Raw genomic sequence first — 18,389 nt, 5'->3', positions numbered from 1 at the left:
TATTTCAAGGTAACTTTCAGGTCACTTACGGTCTTTTCAGTTTTCTTTTACATAAGAAAATCTTAAAATGGACACTGTTTACGAATTTGAAAAAATACAAAATTAGATTATCTCTTTCCCTGCTTTCTGACTATCGGGATGGAAAACTGGATTCCTAAAAAGCTAATGAACACTAAGCTGTAGCTGGTTGACGAGGGGTAGGGGTTGGTAGGTGGCCAAACAGATTGTTTTGGGTTGTTGATCACAAAAGATGTGATCATGCGAATAACTAAAAATGGATCAGAAGACGTACAAAGATTTTAAACATGATTTTTATTATTCATAAGTAGAAGCTTTGCTTTGTATATACTTAAACACAAACAAACTATTTGCTGAGCAAAACAATATATTCACATAAAAAACTACATGCCTGTTACAGTTTCGCCAACTAACATTTTGGCTTCATCAGACACTATCTGATGAAGCCAAAATGTTAGTTGGCGAAACTGTAACAGGCATGTAGTTTTTTATGTGAATATATTGTTTTGCTCAGCAAATAGTTTGTTTGTGTTTATGATTTTTATGTATTATTTTCGTGTATACAGTGTACACTTGCGAAATTATATTCTTTAAGTGTGCTTCCTAGTTTCAACTCAGGAGTGAATTGACACTTTCAGTATGTACAATACCGTACAATGGATTGATCAATGGACTGCAACTAACAGAAACAAAATTTTTGAAAATGGTAATTAAAGCCAATAGATATTCAAAAAATGATGTTTAACGAAATAAACTTTTAACGAAAACGCAAGTTTTAAGGTCAATTTCTGTGAATTTTAGGATCATTTTACAGGAATTTTAGTGTCATTTTATAGTTTTTTTTTTTTTTTTTTTAAAGAAAATTTTAGGTCAACAAGATCCAGACCCTGGTAATAACAGATTCGTCGTTTTAGGGGTTGCTATGACAACCAGTAGTAGTTAATTGATTGTGATACTAAGAAAGATTATAGATAATGAAAGCCGACGCTGTCTAAAATCTCTGTGTATTATTTCAAAGTAGTAAGTGATTGATTATGTTGTGTGATTCCATTATACGTGATATCCTATAGGCATTATATTAGCGAACTGGGAAAAGTAACGATTATATTTAAAAGTTATCATTACACGCATGAGAGATGATGTCCCTCGGTGATCACAATGTCCGGGAAATTGGAGAGGAAGAAAGAATGAGGAAGGAAGAGGCTTGGAACCATTATGTGAGGTACTATTCCGCCATTTGCCTGGTGTGAATGAGGGAAACCTCGGCCAGAATGGCTGTCCTGAAAAGCTTTTACACCTTTTCGACCGAGGTCCAATCAAGAATTGAACCCGAGACCGCTCGCACCAAAGGTGAGCACAGTATACTACGCGAGACCATAGTATAAACTAGTAGAAATATATATAAATAGTATGGGTTTTGGAGAAAATTGGATATTTATAGATGGAAACATTTAGGGTTAGGATGTATGGTTGTTTGGTTGATCCGGAGTTTAGGATCCCTTTCAGCATCGAGGCTATGTGAGACGTGGACCTACGGCTTAACGTGGGATCTGAACCACATGAACTCCTACCGGAAATCGAATCCGGGTGTTTCGCGAAAATGTATGGTTCGGATTTTACAATTTAGGTAGGCTACATTTCATATACCTTGAGATACTGGACATGGACTTCGTGTTTGATATAAACAAACAAATGCAATAAAGGATATAGCGGATAAGGGAGTGAAGTGTGATATTACACGGATTGTTGTGATCAGTGGCGTATTTAGGGGAGGCTTCCGGGCTTAAGCCCCCCCGAAATCTTACTTACTATACTAAAGTGTATAAAGTATCTTGCAGAGTTTTCACATTTTCAGGCAAAGCCCCTCCCCGAAAGTTAGCAAAGCCCCCCGGAAACAAAATCGTAAATACGCCACTGGTTGTGATATTTACTAGTATAACAAAGCTTTCTCATATCGAAAGATAACTTTGGCCAAAAAAAAAAATCAAATTCAAATTCCTTAGAATTTCGAACTAATTGTTGAAAATTCCAAAATCAAAAATATGTTCATATTTGGAAATGAGTTACGAGAGTGAAACAAATATGAATACGGTATACTTCGCTCGAAGGGTCCTACAGGAAACAAAAGACCCTTCAAATTTCTAGTGAAAAACACATCGAAAAAATTTGAATTCAAATACAGTGAAACCTGCCTTTAGCGGAATCGAGCGGGACTGGCAAAAATTTCCGTTTAAGTCAGGTTTCCGCTTAATGGAGGTAGACGTTTCCTTTTTTTCTTTTTTTAAAAAAAGTAGATGCTTATAATGGACATACTGAGAAAATGTTCTACGTGCCTTTTTCAATTACAACATTTCTTTCTTCTACGAATTAATACACAGAAAGTTTAAAATTAATACAAAATATGCTATGCACATGCTTTCTTTATTTTTTCCAGTAGTCAAACAGAGTTTTCTGTATACATTGCTGCTTGGCTGCTCTACTTTCCGCACACACTTTAGCCTGAGAAATTGCACTAAGTAAATCAGAGTCATTTTTTCGTAAGGCATATTGTTGTAGTTCCTTTAAACTTCTCAGAGCATCTTGACACGTCTGTTTTCTACACTTTTCTTCGAACTCGGTACCGTATTCCTCTTCTTCTTTCACCTCGTCTTCTCCTTTCCGACTTTCCGTATGATTCTTGATTAAGGTGAGGGGATTAAAGAAACATTGTGGGGGTGAATATGAGTAGTGGTTGGGGAAGGTCAACAGTGCCCAAAAAGATTTAACAAAAGAACGAAGAATTTATCGCAGACATACAATGTATACATATTTACCCTCTCACAGAATGTCTAAACATTTTCTAAACGCTGTAGTCCGGAACTCAGAATTTTCCGTTAAAGGTTTCTTTTGCTTTCCGTTGTCCGCATAATAAAGTTTCCGCTTAATGAAGGGACTTTTACACGTTTTGTACTCCAAAATTCATGGGACCATGAAATATTTCCGTTTAAGACAGTTTTCCGTTTAATAAAGGGTCCGTTGAAGGCAGGTTTTACTGTATTTTTGCTTTATGTTTGAGAGACCACCTTCTACGTCGTATTTTCTACCATAGAAGCAGCACTAAACTACCTATAATATATTTTGACCATGGTTTGATACTTTCGATTCAATGTTCTCGTGTATATAGGAATGTCAAAAAAGGCATTTACGAAGAAGAAAAGCATATTATTGTGAGGCCTTGAATAAACAGTTTTAAAAAAGATTCATAAAATGTTTTATGTATAGCAACGAGGTGCTCAAAGTTCGTTCCTGTAATATCTTAGATTGAACATTATTAAAAAATAAATATATATTATCTACAAAATGTGAATCGCACGTCATACACTATAGCCGAGAGTCTTAACTATTTACAATTATACAAATAATAGGTTATAATCTTAACAAAATAAACATTGCATAAATTCTAATGGCTTACATAGATGCATTACTTCAAAATGTTCTTGACAGCATTCAATTGAAGTTTTTAAGAGCTAATATGCAATTTTTTCTATTAATACCTAAAATATTGAGAGAATTGTATTTAATAGCCTACTATTTTAAAAATATAACTACATCAGCATATGCTAATTTTTTTTTTAAAAAAATTAGGAAAACCAAAAATGAATAAAAAATTGCGATCTTGGCCAATAATTAGCTTTTGCGTCAGAGGCCACAAAATTTTTGAACGGCCCCTAAATCGAGTTTTCGATATTTTGCGCGGAATAAGGACATCATACTGAGTTAAGTGATAGTTTGGGTTTGGCCACACTATATGTAGTTCTGCAGATATAAGGCCTAAAAGAAAATTTTTGATTGAAATTATATTGGATCTTTTGATCCAAAAGGATAAATTCGCTTTCAAAAGGGTGGTCAGCAGAACAATCTAATGAAAAATAGTCACCACTTGAAAAACGTTTGGAAAACACTGTACTGGAGTAAACAGATCTTAATGCCAATTTCACCAACAGCTGTTAATCCATAATGATATCTGAACATTACTTAGCAACAGTGGCGGCGTAAGGGGGGGGCGAGCGGTGCCCTCGCCCCGGGCCCCACTTTCTGGGGGGCCCCGGCGGTAGGTAAGAAAATAATTACTAAGGAACTTCGTTAGCATGAGCCGTACAAGAGATGTCAAGGTTTATAATCCACACCTTCCCTAAAAGAAAACGCAATTAATTGTCATAATATTTGTCTAATAAAGCTAATCACTGCCGGATTTCTGTATAAGCTATACAAGCTATAAGCTTAGGGCCTCACTCTCTTGGAGACCCGAAAGAAATTTAAAGAAAAAAAACTGAATGTAGATTAAAAATAAATAAAATAAAAGCTTCATTATCTTGGAGGCTCCCAAAGAAATTTAAAGGAAAAAGTTCTGAATATAAATGAAAAATAAAGTAAACGTTTCATTTTCTTGGGACTACCAAGAAAATCAAAGAAAAATGTTGAATGTAGGAGAAAAATAAATAAAATAAAAGTTTTACTCTCTTGGGGCCCCAAACAAATTTAAAGGAAAAAATGTATGTGGATTAAAATATGAATAAAATAAAAGTTTCACTTTGTTCAATAACCTCAGAGAAATTTAAAGGACAAAGCTGTGTAGATTAAAATATGATAAAAGAAAGTCAAAGTATATTGTGTTGTTTACATTCTAATGTCTTATGATGCAAGTAATGGGACCCCATCTGCTAGCCTGCTTCCAAAAACATCGCTGTTTATTTATTTATTTATTCTCATATCAGTTCAAGAGCAGGGTAGAAAGAAGGGGTGAACGTAATGCTTTATTAGGGTCAGTGGCGTATTTAGGGGGCTTAAGCCCCCCGAAATCTTACTTACTATAGTAAAGTATATGAAATATCTTGCACAATTTTCACATTTTCATGCAAAGCCCCCCCCCCGAAATCGCAAATACGCCACTGATTAGGGTACTAGCATTCTGTTGCTAACTGAAAGCTCTTTGGTGCAGACGCTATAGTCGCAGATTCACTTGTTTTTCTCATCTGTCTTTTTCTATTGTCCTTTACAAGTCGAATTTTCAGCGAGCGAAAACCTTTTGCTTAGCTGGTTTCCCCATTTCTGCTCTTGTTTTTTGGCGTATTAATTTACATTTCAGCCCACAAATTTAGAGTGAAGAAAATGTTCAATAAGAAAACAAGTGTTCAAATATTCAAAATACTTCAGAATTATATTTAATTCAACTCCTGATTGTTCTCATGTGGAAGAGTTGTCACAAATCATTAGATTTGTTGACATACAACGTGATTCTGTTCAAGTTTGGGAAGCATTTATTGATTTTATCTCCACCAAAGGAAAGACTGCTGAAATACTGAAGTAACTACAACGTGATAGGCTTGATATTAAGATTGCAGATGCCAATCTTGTGATAAAATCAGTCTACAATGACCAGGCAATATTCTGGAGTTCACACTTTGATACGGAATATAAGCCCTTTGGCCATTTTCGTTCCTTGTAACAATAATTCATTGAATCTTGTGGCTTACATGCTGCGCACGTTAACGTTCTGGCGAACACTTTATTTGGAGCAATGGAATGTTTTTGGTATTCTTCTCTAGATCTACCCACCGATGGAATGTGCTGCAAAATCACGTAAAAATTGGTCTGAAACGTAAAACTGACACTAGATGAAGCTCAAAAGCAGAAGCTTTGAAGGCACTTTCTAGTCAACTGGATGAAGTAATTGATCTGTTGGAAGATCTGCGTGACACTTTGACTGAAGCACTTGATACTAGAGGAAATGCTGGTCTTTTGCTTGCAAGCATCCAGTCATTTAACTTCATCGCTTTACTATATTTCTGGTCTGCAGATATCTCATATATTCATCGGATCCAAAAATGCCTTCAATCTCAGGATATGAGTTTCAATCAAACTCTTATTCAGTTACCGAGCATGGTTGACACCATTGATACGAGGAGACTTGAGCTGGGGAAGGAAATCATATCTGCAACTGAAGGAAGTTGCAGAGCATGGAACATAACTGCTCCACACAGGAGAAAGAAATGCATACCTGGAGAAGCAAAGAATAAACCCCTGACTGCACAGGCCAAAGTGAAGCGCTCTATCAATGAAATTCTAGATGAGATGGGACAACAAATGTAGGATCATTTTACTCAGATGTATGACCTCAACGACAGATTTGGATTCCTGTGTTCTATGGCCTACTTTGTGCAGCACTAGATGAAGAGAGCAAGGAAAAGCTAAAAGCATATTGCCATGATTTGGCTTTGTTCTACTCGAATGACCTGGATGGCTTAGAATTATTTCAGGATTGTAAGAATATAATCCGTTCACTAAGGTGTGCTCAGAAAGCCAAAGAACAGTTCTACTTTTCCCCACAAGGAATCCTGAAATATGTATCTTCAATGGAACTTGAAATTTACTAAAGTTTGCCAACCGCTCTTCAGATTTTGATAAGACTATACGTATCTGTCGCATCATGTGAAAGGTCTTTCAGCAAAATGAAATTGATAAAATCATACTTCCGTCCCACAATGAGTCATGGAAGATTGACGAATCTGGACATTATTTCTATCGAAAATGAACTAGCACCCACTTTGGATTTTGATAATATAGTTGAGACTTTCGCTGCTACCAAAGCAAGGAAGGTATCATTCTGAATGTTGGTGGAACACAGGCTAATATGGTAGTGGAACTACTGTCGAAAGTAGTTTCATGTTTCAAGTAAGGCAATAAAAAATACAAAAGTACCAAAAGAGTAATAAAAAGCCGTTAAGATCTGTCAATTGACTGGTGATAGCTGGTAATGAAACGTAGGATGATATAACCCGTAGTAGAATTCTGTGCTTACGTATCTAATCTATAATATATCCCCAATTATTCAATACATTCAGGATTTTTTGTTATAATATATTCTAATACTACGTTAATAAGAGATAATGGAAATAGTCATAAGTGACAGAATATAAACATGACTGAATTATTAAATAGAAAATAATATAATCATAAAACAAGTTTGAAATCTGGAAACAGTAGTAAAATAGACAAGCAGGAGAGAAACATTCTAGTGCTTAACTATTCATTGATACTTCGACAAAAGTAGTGGGGCTAAATAGATCGTACATTATCACTGGAGAGAAACCTAGTGAAAGATAAATGAAGAAGACACACAGGAGAGAAATCTATTCTAGCCAGTATTTACTGCTAGTTCGATAAAAAAAAAAGTGTTTAACTATTATGTATGATCACTGGAGAGGAACCTAATGTTAAAGTGAATGGGGCTAATTGTAGAAGAAAAATCTAACCAAATAAAACCCAGGTAGCGCAAATTCAGACAGGGAGAAACTATGAATAAACTGACTCATACGAGAAATTGCAGAGGAGAAACACCAAAGGCGAGAACCGAACAAAGAATTCTAGAAAACAGCTTACATTTAGAAATCGCATCGATTATATTATTATTTGCAATTTTTGCAATATCAGCTCATTGTTACATTTTGTAGGTAATTTTGTCTCCAAATGTATTATTAGGAGCATTACTTCCACTATTCCATCTAATTACAGTACGCGTTGATACTAGGATAGTATAGGTGTAGGATAAATTCTTGATTATTGTTTTGTTTGTTCTTAAGATTATGTTATTTTAGTCGTGGATTGTAGTTTCCGTTACACTTGTATCCCTAATCCTTTCTCTATCGTGTCCTTTTGTTTAAAAATGAATAAAAAAGAAAACAATATGCAATGATAGTCCTGGTCCAGTTTTATTTTTAGATACCAGCCTGAAGGCGGTTCTAAGTATTAAAAAAATAGACAGGGATGCTGAATGTCACCCCATTTGTTTAATATTATATATATATATATATATATATATATATATATATATATATATATATATCAGATTAAAATGATCTAAACACACACACCGAGAGGAGGAGTAAACAGAAAAAATGATTATGTAAATTAATGTCAAAAATAGAAGTATATAAATCATGATTGTTTGAAAAGGGGCCCCGATCTACTTCACTGGCCCCGGGCCCCACTTTGCCTTACGCCACCACTGCTTAGCAAATATTTTGTCCTATGTCATCGTAAAGCAAAGAAACCACTTAATAACGTTACTGAAGAAAAAATTTAATAATATCCAAGTAAATTTGAAATGTTAAAAGTATGATCGTAAATTTCCACGAGCGAGTGGTCATGATTACAACACATGCGTTGTGAAGCGTCTGATGTTTTGATCGTGTGACTTCCTGAGCACGTGGAAATCTTCTAAATGATATTTCTAGAAGGGAATTCTTACAAAAGAGCCACAGAATATTCACTAGTATCCTCTTAGATGGCGATTAATCTTCCTTTCCTTTTTTTGAACTTACTGATAAATGTGAATACTCTGATATCGCTCAGTATACTGACCTTATTATTGCGTTGTTTAAATCACAAAAACAGAAGATAAAGCTTAGAATATTCGACATAATGAACAAACAAATGGGCGTAGCAGGCCCGTAGTCAGAACATTAAGACTGGGGATGAAAGCGAGATTCTTTTTTGTGTGGAGGGTGAGAGGATAAAAATAACTTGAAATCTCTTTCAGTTTAACGTCCCACTATTATGCCCTTTTAGGCTAAAGGAGACGATGATTAGGGCAAGTGAATGATGATGAAAGAATTGGTGGAATGAGAAAGTGGGAGGAAACGGGAGTATACTAAGCAAATAATACGGACACGATGCTGTCCACTAGAAACTTACCTAACCAACCATCGAACCAAGGATCCTACCCGCCGGACGTAAGTGCTCCATCCCTGGGTCATCATGACCTCCCTAGGAAGGGATAACTTGAAATGAAATGAAATCTTTAAGTTTTACGTCCCACGGTTATACCGGTTAGGCTAAAGGAGACGGTGATGATGAGAGATGAGTGAAATGATGGAATGAATAAAGTGGGAGGAAACGGGAGAACCCCGAGAAAACCCACAAGCACGGTGTTTGTCCACCACAAAATTCACTTGGCGGGGGCTGGGATCGAACCCGGGACCCTAAACACCAGAGGTGAACGCTCTACCACTGAGCCACCGCGCCCCCCAGGGATAACTTGAGTTCACGTTCTTAAGTGCTTATCTTCTGAACATATACATTTACTTGAAGAACAAACAACTGAAAGATTTAGGGGAGCTAAAGATGGGGCAACCACTACTTACGGGCTTAGGCTTAGACTGATGGCTGCATGTCATCCTTTCTACTTATGTGTCTCTGGTTTGAACCATTGACACGTAACCTTCACGTAGGCTTTTTCAGAAACCAGATGCTTTTGAATGTTTGAAAATCCGATTTGAAGTAGGCAACAAAAATCATTCTCCACCCATATTACTGCTACTTTATTATTTTTTTACACAGTTGGTTGGCCAAAAACTCATTTATATATTTATTCCGTCTGTCCGTGTGCCCATCCGGGAGAAGTACTTGATGGATCACCATCAATTTTGGCCAGAGTATACAGGGTCAAGAGTTGGGAATCCGATCTCTTCGGTTGATCCCTCCTCGCAAGATATGAACAATCAAAAATCGGTTCCTCATGTATTCCTATATCATCGCATGAAAACCAGAGGAACGTAACTCCATTTTCGTAGGTTAACAGGCGAGAGGACAAAGATATTATTTTCTTAGAAAGATGTGTTTTTAATAAGATGATAATTGAGCTACATTACAATAGATGATCAACAAGAACAGATGCGTTACGTTCCATTTACACTGAGTGGGGCTTTCAAAATTATGCCCAAACATGAAGAAAACGAAAACCACATTTTTGGAGTTACGTTCCTCTGGTTCTCATACGACGATATAGGAATACTGTAATTATTATCATTATTGCTTGATAGACTACCCGCAGTGTTGTTCAGGTTAGCGGGTTAGTATAATCCTCAGGATGCAATATTCTAATCTCTCCATATGACTTTTTACTCGATAAATCTAAAGACAAATATTTTCTATTTCCAAATATTCATTTACTTTAAAAGTATACTTCATTTAATTTGAGGTACAATACTATATTTAAGCCTAGGCTTGGTAAAATTAATCTTATTAAAGAATTTGTTAATCAAAAAAAAAAAAAAGAAAAAAAGAAAAAAAAGAAAAGAAAAAAGAAAGAAAAAGAAAAGAAAAACTCCTTGTGGTATACACTGTGTCGGTCCAATTTGTTTAACTCTATCATCACAGACTTGCGTTCGATGATGTGCTTTATAAGCATGTGGCAGCGGGTTTGACTCTTGGTGTGGGACGTGTGGTTGACTTGGATACAAACCGAGTAGTGGATTTGATTCCACTTTAAGCATTAGCACTGACAGATCCACGTGGAGGAAGGTGGGGACAACCACCTCTCTCTCTCTCTCTCTCTCCCGAAAGCTACCTTTGAATAGACATATATATAAACTATTACAGTACTTTATTCTGATATGACGTAAAGCTGAGTATTTCGAGCCTACATTTATCGTCCAGGAGGCAATTCACCCCCTCCAAACGACACTTCCGGATCCGCCACTGAACATTATATATTGTCTCTTATAGTTTTGATATTGGTAAGGAACATTAAACTGAGTTCCTGCCTTTCTATATGTGAGGTAGAGGTATTCTAAGATAAGTTTCGTAAAACCATCCGATTTTGATTAAATTTGGAATATTTTTTCTTTCAAAGTTACTAACCAAATTTATTGCTTAACGTTAAAATTGATCAGTAGAGACCGGATGTTAGGCAAAATGCCTGTTCTTTAATACTAAAAATATGATCAAAAATAACGTTTTAAAGTTTATATAGGGAGTTATAGTTTTGATTTAAGCCAATTTTATTTGGACTATTTTGCCTATTTCACCCCTCACTACCTAAATAATTGCTTTAGTACCTAATGTTGTCTATTTTAGTGCCTTCTATATCTATCTATCTATACTTGTTTTTATATACACAATAAAAGAATATATTAACAAACAGGTATGTTTCTATATTCTTTGAACATTATCTATGACTTGAACCTCTTTTTTAATTTTATTGAGTATTTATCTTCATTATTTCGAGTTACATTTAGTGCCTATTTTACTGCCTACTTTTTAAATTTTAAGTGCCTATTTGCCTGCCTATTTTCCAGTTTTTTTATGGCTAAACATCCGGTCTCTATTGATCAGTGATGAGGACGCGAATTCAAGCTCCATGGGCACCGTTATGCTTGGGTTTGGTGTCGATCATATAAGGGACTGAATTCTAATCCTAATCCTAATCCTAATAATAATAATAATAATAATAATAATAATAATAATAATAATAATAATAATAATAATAATAATAATAATAATAAATACTTTTGCTCTTTCTACTGTATTTGGTTCTCATTATCACCTTTACTTTCTTTTACATTCTTATGAAAATGAAATTAAATCTTTTATTTTAACATCCATGATTATGGCTGCGAGGCTAAGGGAAACAAATGATCAAAATAAATGAATAATAATGGAATAATTGGTAGAATGCGAAAGTGGGAGGGATCGGGAGTATCTCGAGAAAACTCACGGGCACGATGTTGTCCACCACAAACTTTCTTGGCCGGCACTGACTAGGAGACTTACGGAAGTGTCACTCACCGATTTGAATCAAACTTTGCACACTTGTAGAACATCGAAAAATAATCGACACGTATTTTTTTTATATATCGGAAATGGTGAAGATTTAAGAGCGGAAACCATCCTTTGAACGTTGGGGGTGGTGTTTAAGCATAGACAGAAAACAACCATTTATACTAATTTAGAAGAAAACATACTATCAGAGGGGTTTTAGGACAACTGATTCAGAATCTGACGTCAAAATTACAAAATTCAAAATGGCGGATCCAATATAGTGATTACAATTACAAAATGTCTTCTGGTTTGAAATTCTCTGCACTTAGTCAAGAACAATTATAGTTGATAGGGGTTACTACGAGAAGGTTGCAGACCGATTTGAAATCAACCCACCGATACTAATCAACGTAATATATTAAAGTGAAATAAAAATTATAGTAGAGTAATAATTTTCTATATTGATTGCATTTCTTTTTTAACCTAAATTGAAGTAATATCTTCAGGTGCAGAGCGATATCCTGGTCACCTATGTCACTGAGTATTTTGTTATAAGTACTGCTAGTAATTTTAGGTGTTGCAACTGTTTTTCTTTTACTATTAAAACGCCTAAATGTCTTTGAGTTGGAAAGAGAGCATTAAATAAACACTCCCGACAGTATTTTGGTTGCACTATTTTGCACATTTTTTTTTTTCAACGTAAGCACCTTTCCCCAATATACTAATCACCTTTTTCCACTTTTAAAACTTTCTTTTGGCTCTCCTCGCTGCATTTTATTCCTAAAATAATTAAACAAGGACCACGGAACGTGTGCGGTGTCTCATTACTTTCTCATCAGTGCAATCCTGTTAGGCGAAACCTATTGAATAGAAAGTAAAAGGAGATAACATCAAATTGACCAATCACGGTTATGACCAATCGCTATTGTTGAGTGCTTTTGTACTACATACAAATAAAATATTTATTTAGTGAGTGGATGAGTTGATTTGTTAGTTGATACAGATATCAGCGTCCCATTTAGCACCGAGGTTATATGAGACATGGATCTATAGGTTAACGTGGAATCCTAACCTCATGAACTTCGCCGGTTTTAACTGTTTTCTGGTCTTACGAATTTCATTAAAATGTTAAATGCTATCTGTTTCAACAGCTTTCTAGACTGATACTTTCATAACATTGAGCTCTGAGACTTGTTTTATGCAGACTTTTTAATACATAGGTGAACTTTGAGTCATTATGTATATGATATAATGAGGTTTGGTACGGTTCATATGTAAATAAATGTCTGATTTTTTTTTTTTTCACAAACCAGAACATGTGGTAAACGCTAACCATCAACCACGTATATCTACTTTATCCTTTTCAACTTTTACATTTGGAAGAGTTGGTTCTGTTTCTATTAGTGTTGTTTTTAGTATTGATGAAGAAATACGCTTTAAAAATTATACGTAAATTTTCAGGAAAATAGTAATAAATCCACGTATAAACGAAAATAAGCGAAAAATTTAAGAAAGTGGCAAGAATTAAGTGATAATTAAATATTTTAAAGTTTCACAATACACATTGCTAAGATGCTGGGCAATGTTGCTAAAGCTTAAAAAAATAGACCAAAACTCATCAAAAGTCTTTAGCCTTACTTATCCGGAATTAGTTATCGTTGGTTTACTGATAATAAAAGCTGCAGAATCATATGTACTACTACTTTGGGTTTTAATATTAATTGAGAAAATATCACACTATACAAAGCAAATTCCTTCACGTGGTGTTCATGTGACACTACTACTTGTTTTAGCTTTTCACAGAAGTTAAGCCGTCTCTTCGGTAATAAAAGCTTTTTGCTATATTTGCTAAAATGTTTTTGCTATATTTTGCCCTGTATTGGATCACTATATATTAACATTACAGGGAACATTTTTTGAGTTTTGGTTTGTGTGTGTTGCACCCTTATGCTACATCGAGGTTATGCAGAACGGAAACAATTTTTAATGTCTGACTCACCTGGAAATTTGAACCCATTACGGTGGTTCAAATTTCACCTTCGACTGTAGAGATTCTAGCCTTGGTGCTGGTATTCAAAACAACAAACCAAAAATTAATATGGGCTCTGAATGAGGCTTGAATACGGATAAATTGGTTGGTGCAGAGACTAACCCAAAAATGTAGGGTGGTGGTGGTAGAAGTTAGGAGAGGCCCGATCGAACCATATTATATTTCATCACCATATCATAGTTCATTTGCAAGCCTACCGTGAAAATTTTAGAGGGGGCCCGTAAAAATTTAGGGGGGTGACCCCCTAGAGCCCCCTTGGATACGGGCCTGGACTAACCCCAGCAAGATCAATCCACAGTACAGATCGTTCCTCATCGCATTATTTCTCCTCTAACAAGGAACCCTAGGTATCTATCAGAGCCCGATTTTCATGAAACTTTGTATATAGAGAGAGTACCTCGGAAAACTCGCACAGCCAAAATTGTAGCTGCAGAGTCCAAGACGTTGGGATACTAGGGCTCGAGAAAGATCAAAAGTGGAACGTCAGTACATTAAGGACATGGTGAGAAAATGCACGTTTTTCTTTAAAACTAATCATTGTAGCGACACGAAATGAGCATACATCGATACGAGATGGTCGATATGATCTATTAAAAGTTATAAAAAGAATATCCGCCATCTTGAAAGAGGCCATGTTGAAACTGGTGCGATTGGTGTAAATGAGAAGAGGGTCATCCGATGCATTAATTTGAACGTAAATAGCCACAAAAAGCTGTTGGTGAAGTCTGTGGTGGGATTACATTATTCCTGTGCTTCTGATAGAGTGATTTAGGTACAAGATGAGCAAAGTGTATCTTAATGACACTCGAGCAGATGCAGATTATGGAGCGCTATGAGTGGGATCAGTGGAACTAGAAAACCGAGCGCAATATAATTTTAGCACTACATCATTTGTGTCAGAGTCAACATGTAATTGGTGTCGATGTGCTGATATGACGGGTTCAATCTTCATAATAATGTCATGGTTGACATTAACTTGTAACTTTTTATTAGACTTAAATTAATTCGAACAGAAATCAGAACGTGATATCAGTCCACCTATAGCGCTCCATACCCTCCATCTGCTCGAGTGTCATGAGATACACTTTGCTTATTTTGTACCTACACCACTACCAGAAGCACAGGAATAATGTAATCCCATCACAGACTTCACCAACAGCTTTTTGTGGCTATTTACGTTCAAATTAATGCATCGGGTGACCCTCTTCTCATTTACACCAATCGCACCAGTTTCAACATGGCCTCTTTCAAGATGGCGGATATTCTTTTTATAACTTTTAACAGATCATATCGACCATCTCGTATCGATGTATGCTCATTTCGTGTCGCTACAATGATTAGTTTTAAAGAAAAACGTGCATTTTCTCACCATGTCCTTAATGTACTGACGTTCCACTTTTGATCTTTCTCGGGTCCTAGTGTCCCAACGTCTTGGACTCTGCAGCTACAATTTTGGCTGTGCGAGTTTCCCGAGGTACTCTCTCTATATACAAAGTTTCATGAAAATCGAGCTCTGATAGATACCTAGGGTTCCTTGTAAGAGCTTGATTACAGGACCACTCCACCGACAGTGGCACTTGGAATATAGAATTTATATCATAACAAAATGGTGACTATCAGAAGGAAACTTTTAGTTTCACTCCAGGAGTAATGTATGTATGTATGTATGTATGTATGTATGTATGTATGTTGTATGTATGTATGTATGTATGTATGTATACATGCATGTAGGCTATGTATGTTTCTGTGTGGTACTTTATTTATTGGTAACTACTGGGCAGATCTGAACGAAAATTACTGAGCAAGTAGCCTGTCGTCTAAGGACTAAGATCGCTATATTTGTTGGCCAACCTCGGCCGTTCGTCTCATCATAGAAGCACCCACGCGGGGGATCCAGCAGATACGGATTTCCTCTCCCATTAAAAAAAAAAAAAAAACTTCCAAACTTGTCATTCATTTGTACACATTCTTTAACAGCATTGCACTTGTTTAGTACAGAAATTATTGATGTAGCATAAAGATTTTTTTTTTATCTCATATGACATCTGTACTCTTTCTTTTCTTACAAAAACAATCTAGTATTATTATCTTCTCTGAGAATGTGAGTGGCAGTATTTAACAACCACTTATCGTATTTTGGGGTACAGAAAATCATCGGTTGAATACTACACATATATATTATCTTATAATATTGTATCTCCCCAAACTTTAAGCCCTTCCCAACAAAAAATTCTGGATGCGCGCCTGAGGCTCCTCAACAAAGCCTTTATTCCATAGATTTGCGGCCGGAACTGTCAACTTTTTTCTTCCTTTCTTTTCTGCAGTACGAGGTGTTGTTACTCACCATGTTACTCGGGAGTAATTTACTTTGCGCGGTCCTGATGAATTTAGTGATTCTATAACAGGTGAGCATTCAGAACCTTTTGATAAGGGAGTCTAAGATTTGGGGGGGGGGGGTCCAATACTACGACCCACTACGTCTATGTAGTATTCAACGGGTATTATTCTGTACCCGATAAGTAATTGAGTAATTGTAAAATACTTCCACCTATATTTTCAGAGAAGAAATGATAGAACTGGACTACTTTTTTTAAAAAAGAGAAAGAGGTACACATGAACTGTATATCAAATTTTCATGCTACATCAATCATATCCCTGTTAAACTACAGTATTGAGAAAGTGTACATTTGTACCTTGAGTTAGGAAGGTTTTTTGGTGGGAGTGTCCGGACCCAGTGGACTTCCCCGTGGGTAGGCCTAGGGATGCGCACGAGACAAGAATTGCGGCTGTCTCGTCTCGAAAATGTTCTGTAAAAGTGATGTCTCGTCTCGAAAAAATGTATATTTCTCTATTAGAAGTGCCGTGTCTCGACTCGAATTGTGTCAGGAAAATCCTGTCTCGACTAGTCTCGTGCGCATCCCTAGGTAGGCCACTGTTCTATACAGCTACTACACAGAGCAATTGGTAATGATGAAAGAAATCACTTGATATTAATTTTGACCACTTTCGTAAAATCGATATACCTAAAGGGCATGTGCCTCGGATGTTAAAAAAACAATGATTCCATTTCATTTTTTTGGGGGGGGGGTTATGATGCTTTTAATGGAGAACCTTTTTATGGTAACATTAAGTTCTTTCCTGGAGTTGTAGCAGAGGCGTCATTTAGGGGGGGGGGTCAGAATACAATTGTCCCATTTGAGTTTGAGATATACTCGTTTTTGAGTTTTTGTCAAGAGTTTAGTAATATACCACTAATAATAAAATAACATGAAACTACTTTTGTCCCTAGAATCTTGCCCTCTTCTTTCCCAAGCAAGATTTGAAATGACCCTGCTGTGTAGTAGTGATTCTTCATACAACTACGACTTACATATATATTGCTAAACTATTATGAGGTAGTTGCAGATTTTCCTTTGCATGCGCGAATATTAGTTCTTCTGAAATTAAAAAATAAAGAAAATTCACACGGTTCTACTTTGTTAGGCACTTGAATTCTGAACGAGGAATGTGGTAAAAGCTAAATTTGTGGATTTTTTTTTTCAGTTCAAATGATTGGTGAATCAAAACCTAAATGATTTGCTAATAATAAAGGTGTATGATATTTACATTAAAAAAAAAAAAAACTTAAACAGCAAATTATTTGTAAATGTTACTACATATGGACCAAATAGTACTGCTGCTTAAAATGTAAAATAAATTTAGACAACTTTTTCTTCCGGAAGTATTAACATAATGCTACTTACGTGAACATGATTTGGAGACCATCCTGAACAAAGAACTAGGATTCCCAGATAGAACTGCAAGAGTCTAGATTGTGTTTGAAACGTTTAGCTTCTCAGCACGTTCCCCCTGAGACTATTCATTCAGGGTCACAGCCTTAACCCCAACAGCCATCTAGTGATAAGACACGATATGACTTCTCTTAAACCGCGTTTTCTCCTTCACGATTTACATATAAGCATTTCACTCTTAATATTGTAAAAATTGTGTGTTTATGTTTCCAATGCACAGTTTTTTTTTTTTTTTAAAGTAACTATTAGGCTTATCTATGTGAAAACATTCTGTCACTCTGTTCAAGTGTGGTGTTGTGACGTATTCTATGGTAATTAGACATTCATTCCTTGTTTTAAACAAGGAGACTGAAATATATGTTAAAGGAAGTTAAGATAAATATGTGAATTCATAAAATGCATTTTTCTTGTTTTATCAAGAAATTATGGCGGTTCCTGGGTAATGGAGTTTAAACCTAATAACCTATTGTCTTCAACTAAAAAAATCCAGTTCTTTTATTCGCATTTGGCTGCCCTTGATACACTTTCAGTCTGAAAACTAAAAAAACAATTTAATTTACGAGTATATAAAAAATAACTGTGTGACATTGTTAGGATTATAAATATTACACAGAAAAATAAGTGGTGTACGTAAAAACGTAGGTTAAATCCTGTAGTTTGTGGACTTAATTTACAGCAAACATACAACTGAAAAAAATTATATGTTCTTTCCGTGCAAGTATTCCGAATAAACGTACTTTCAATAGGAACAAAAGAACTATAAATAGGTGGTCAGGATCTCACATACAGATGGACGTGTGCAACATATAGTTGGCGTATGTAACATGCGTATACATATGTAATATACGGAAGACTGTTAGATATCATACATCCTGCAACGGCATGATGTAACATCTACAAAGACGCAACTACGTTAGTTGTCGCCCGAGAAGAGAACTTGCCTTACCGGC

At 35.7% G+C, this 18,389-nt stretch overlaps 1 protein-coding gene across 1 annotated transcript in view; it reads right to left on the bottom strand.

Annotated features, from left to right (window-relative positions):
- The window catches only part of LOC145678800 (putative inorganic phosphate cotransporter), a 151,487-nt gene extending 133,958 nt beyond the window's left edge, over nt 1–17,529 (bottom strand). Inside the window, exon 1 of the mRNA XM_081749317.1 lies at nt 17,392–17,529. Within this exon, the coding sequence (XP_081605443.1) occupies nt 17,392–17,413 (22 nt within the window). The 5' untranslated portion in view covers nt 17,414–17,529. The remainder of the gene's footprint in view (nt 1–17,391) is intronic.
- Nucleotides 17,530–18,389: the final 860 nt, after the last annotated feature.

The sequence above is a fragment of the Thermobia domestica genome, chromosome 2 (genome assembly GCF_964235325.1).
Source record: "Thermobia domestica chromosome 2, izTheDome1.hap1.1, whole genome shotgun sequence".
NCBI lineage: Eukaryota > Metazoa > Arthropoda > Insecta > Zygentoma > Lepismatidae > Thermobia > Thermobia domestica.
This window is presented reverse-complemented; position numbering and strand designations above follow the sequence as displayed.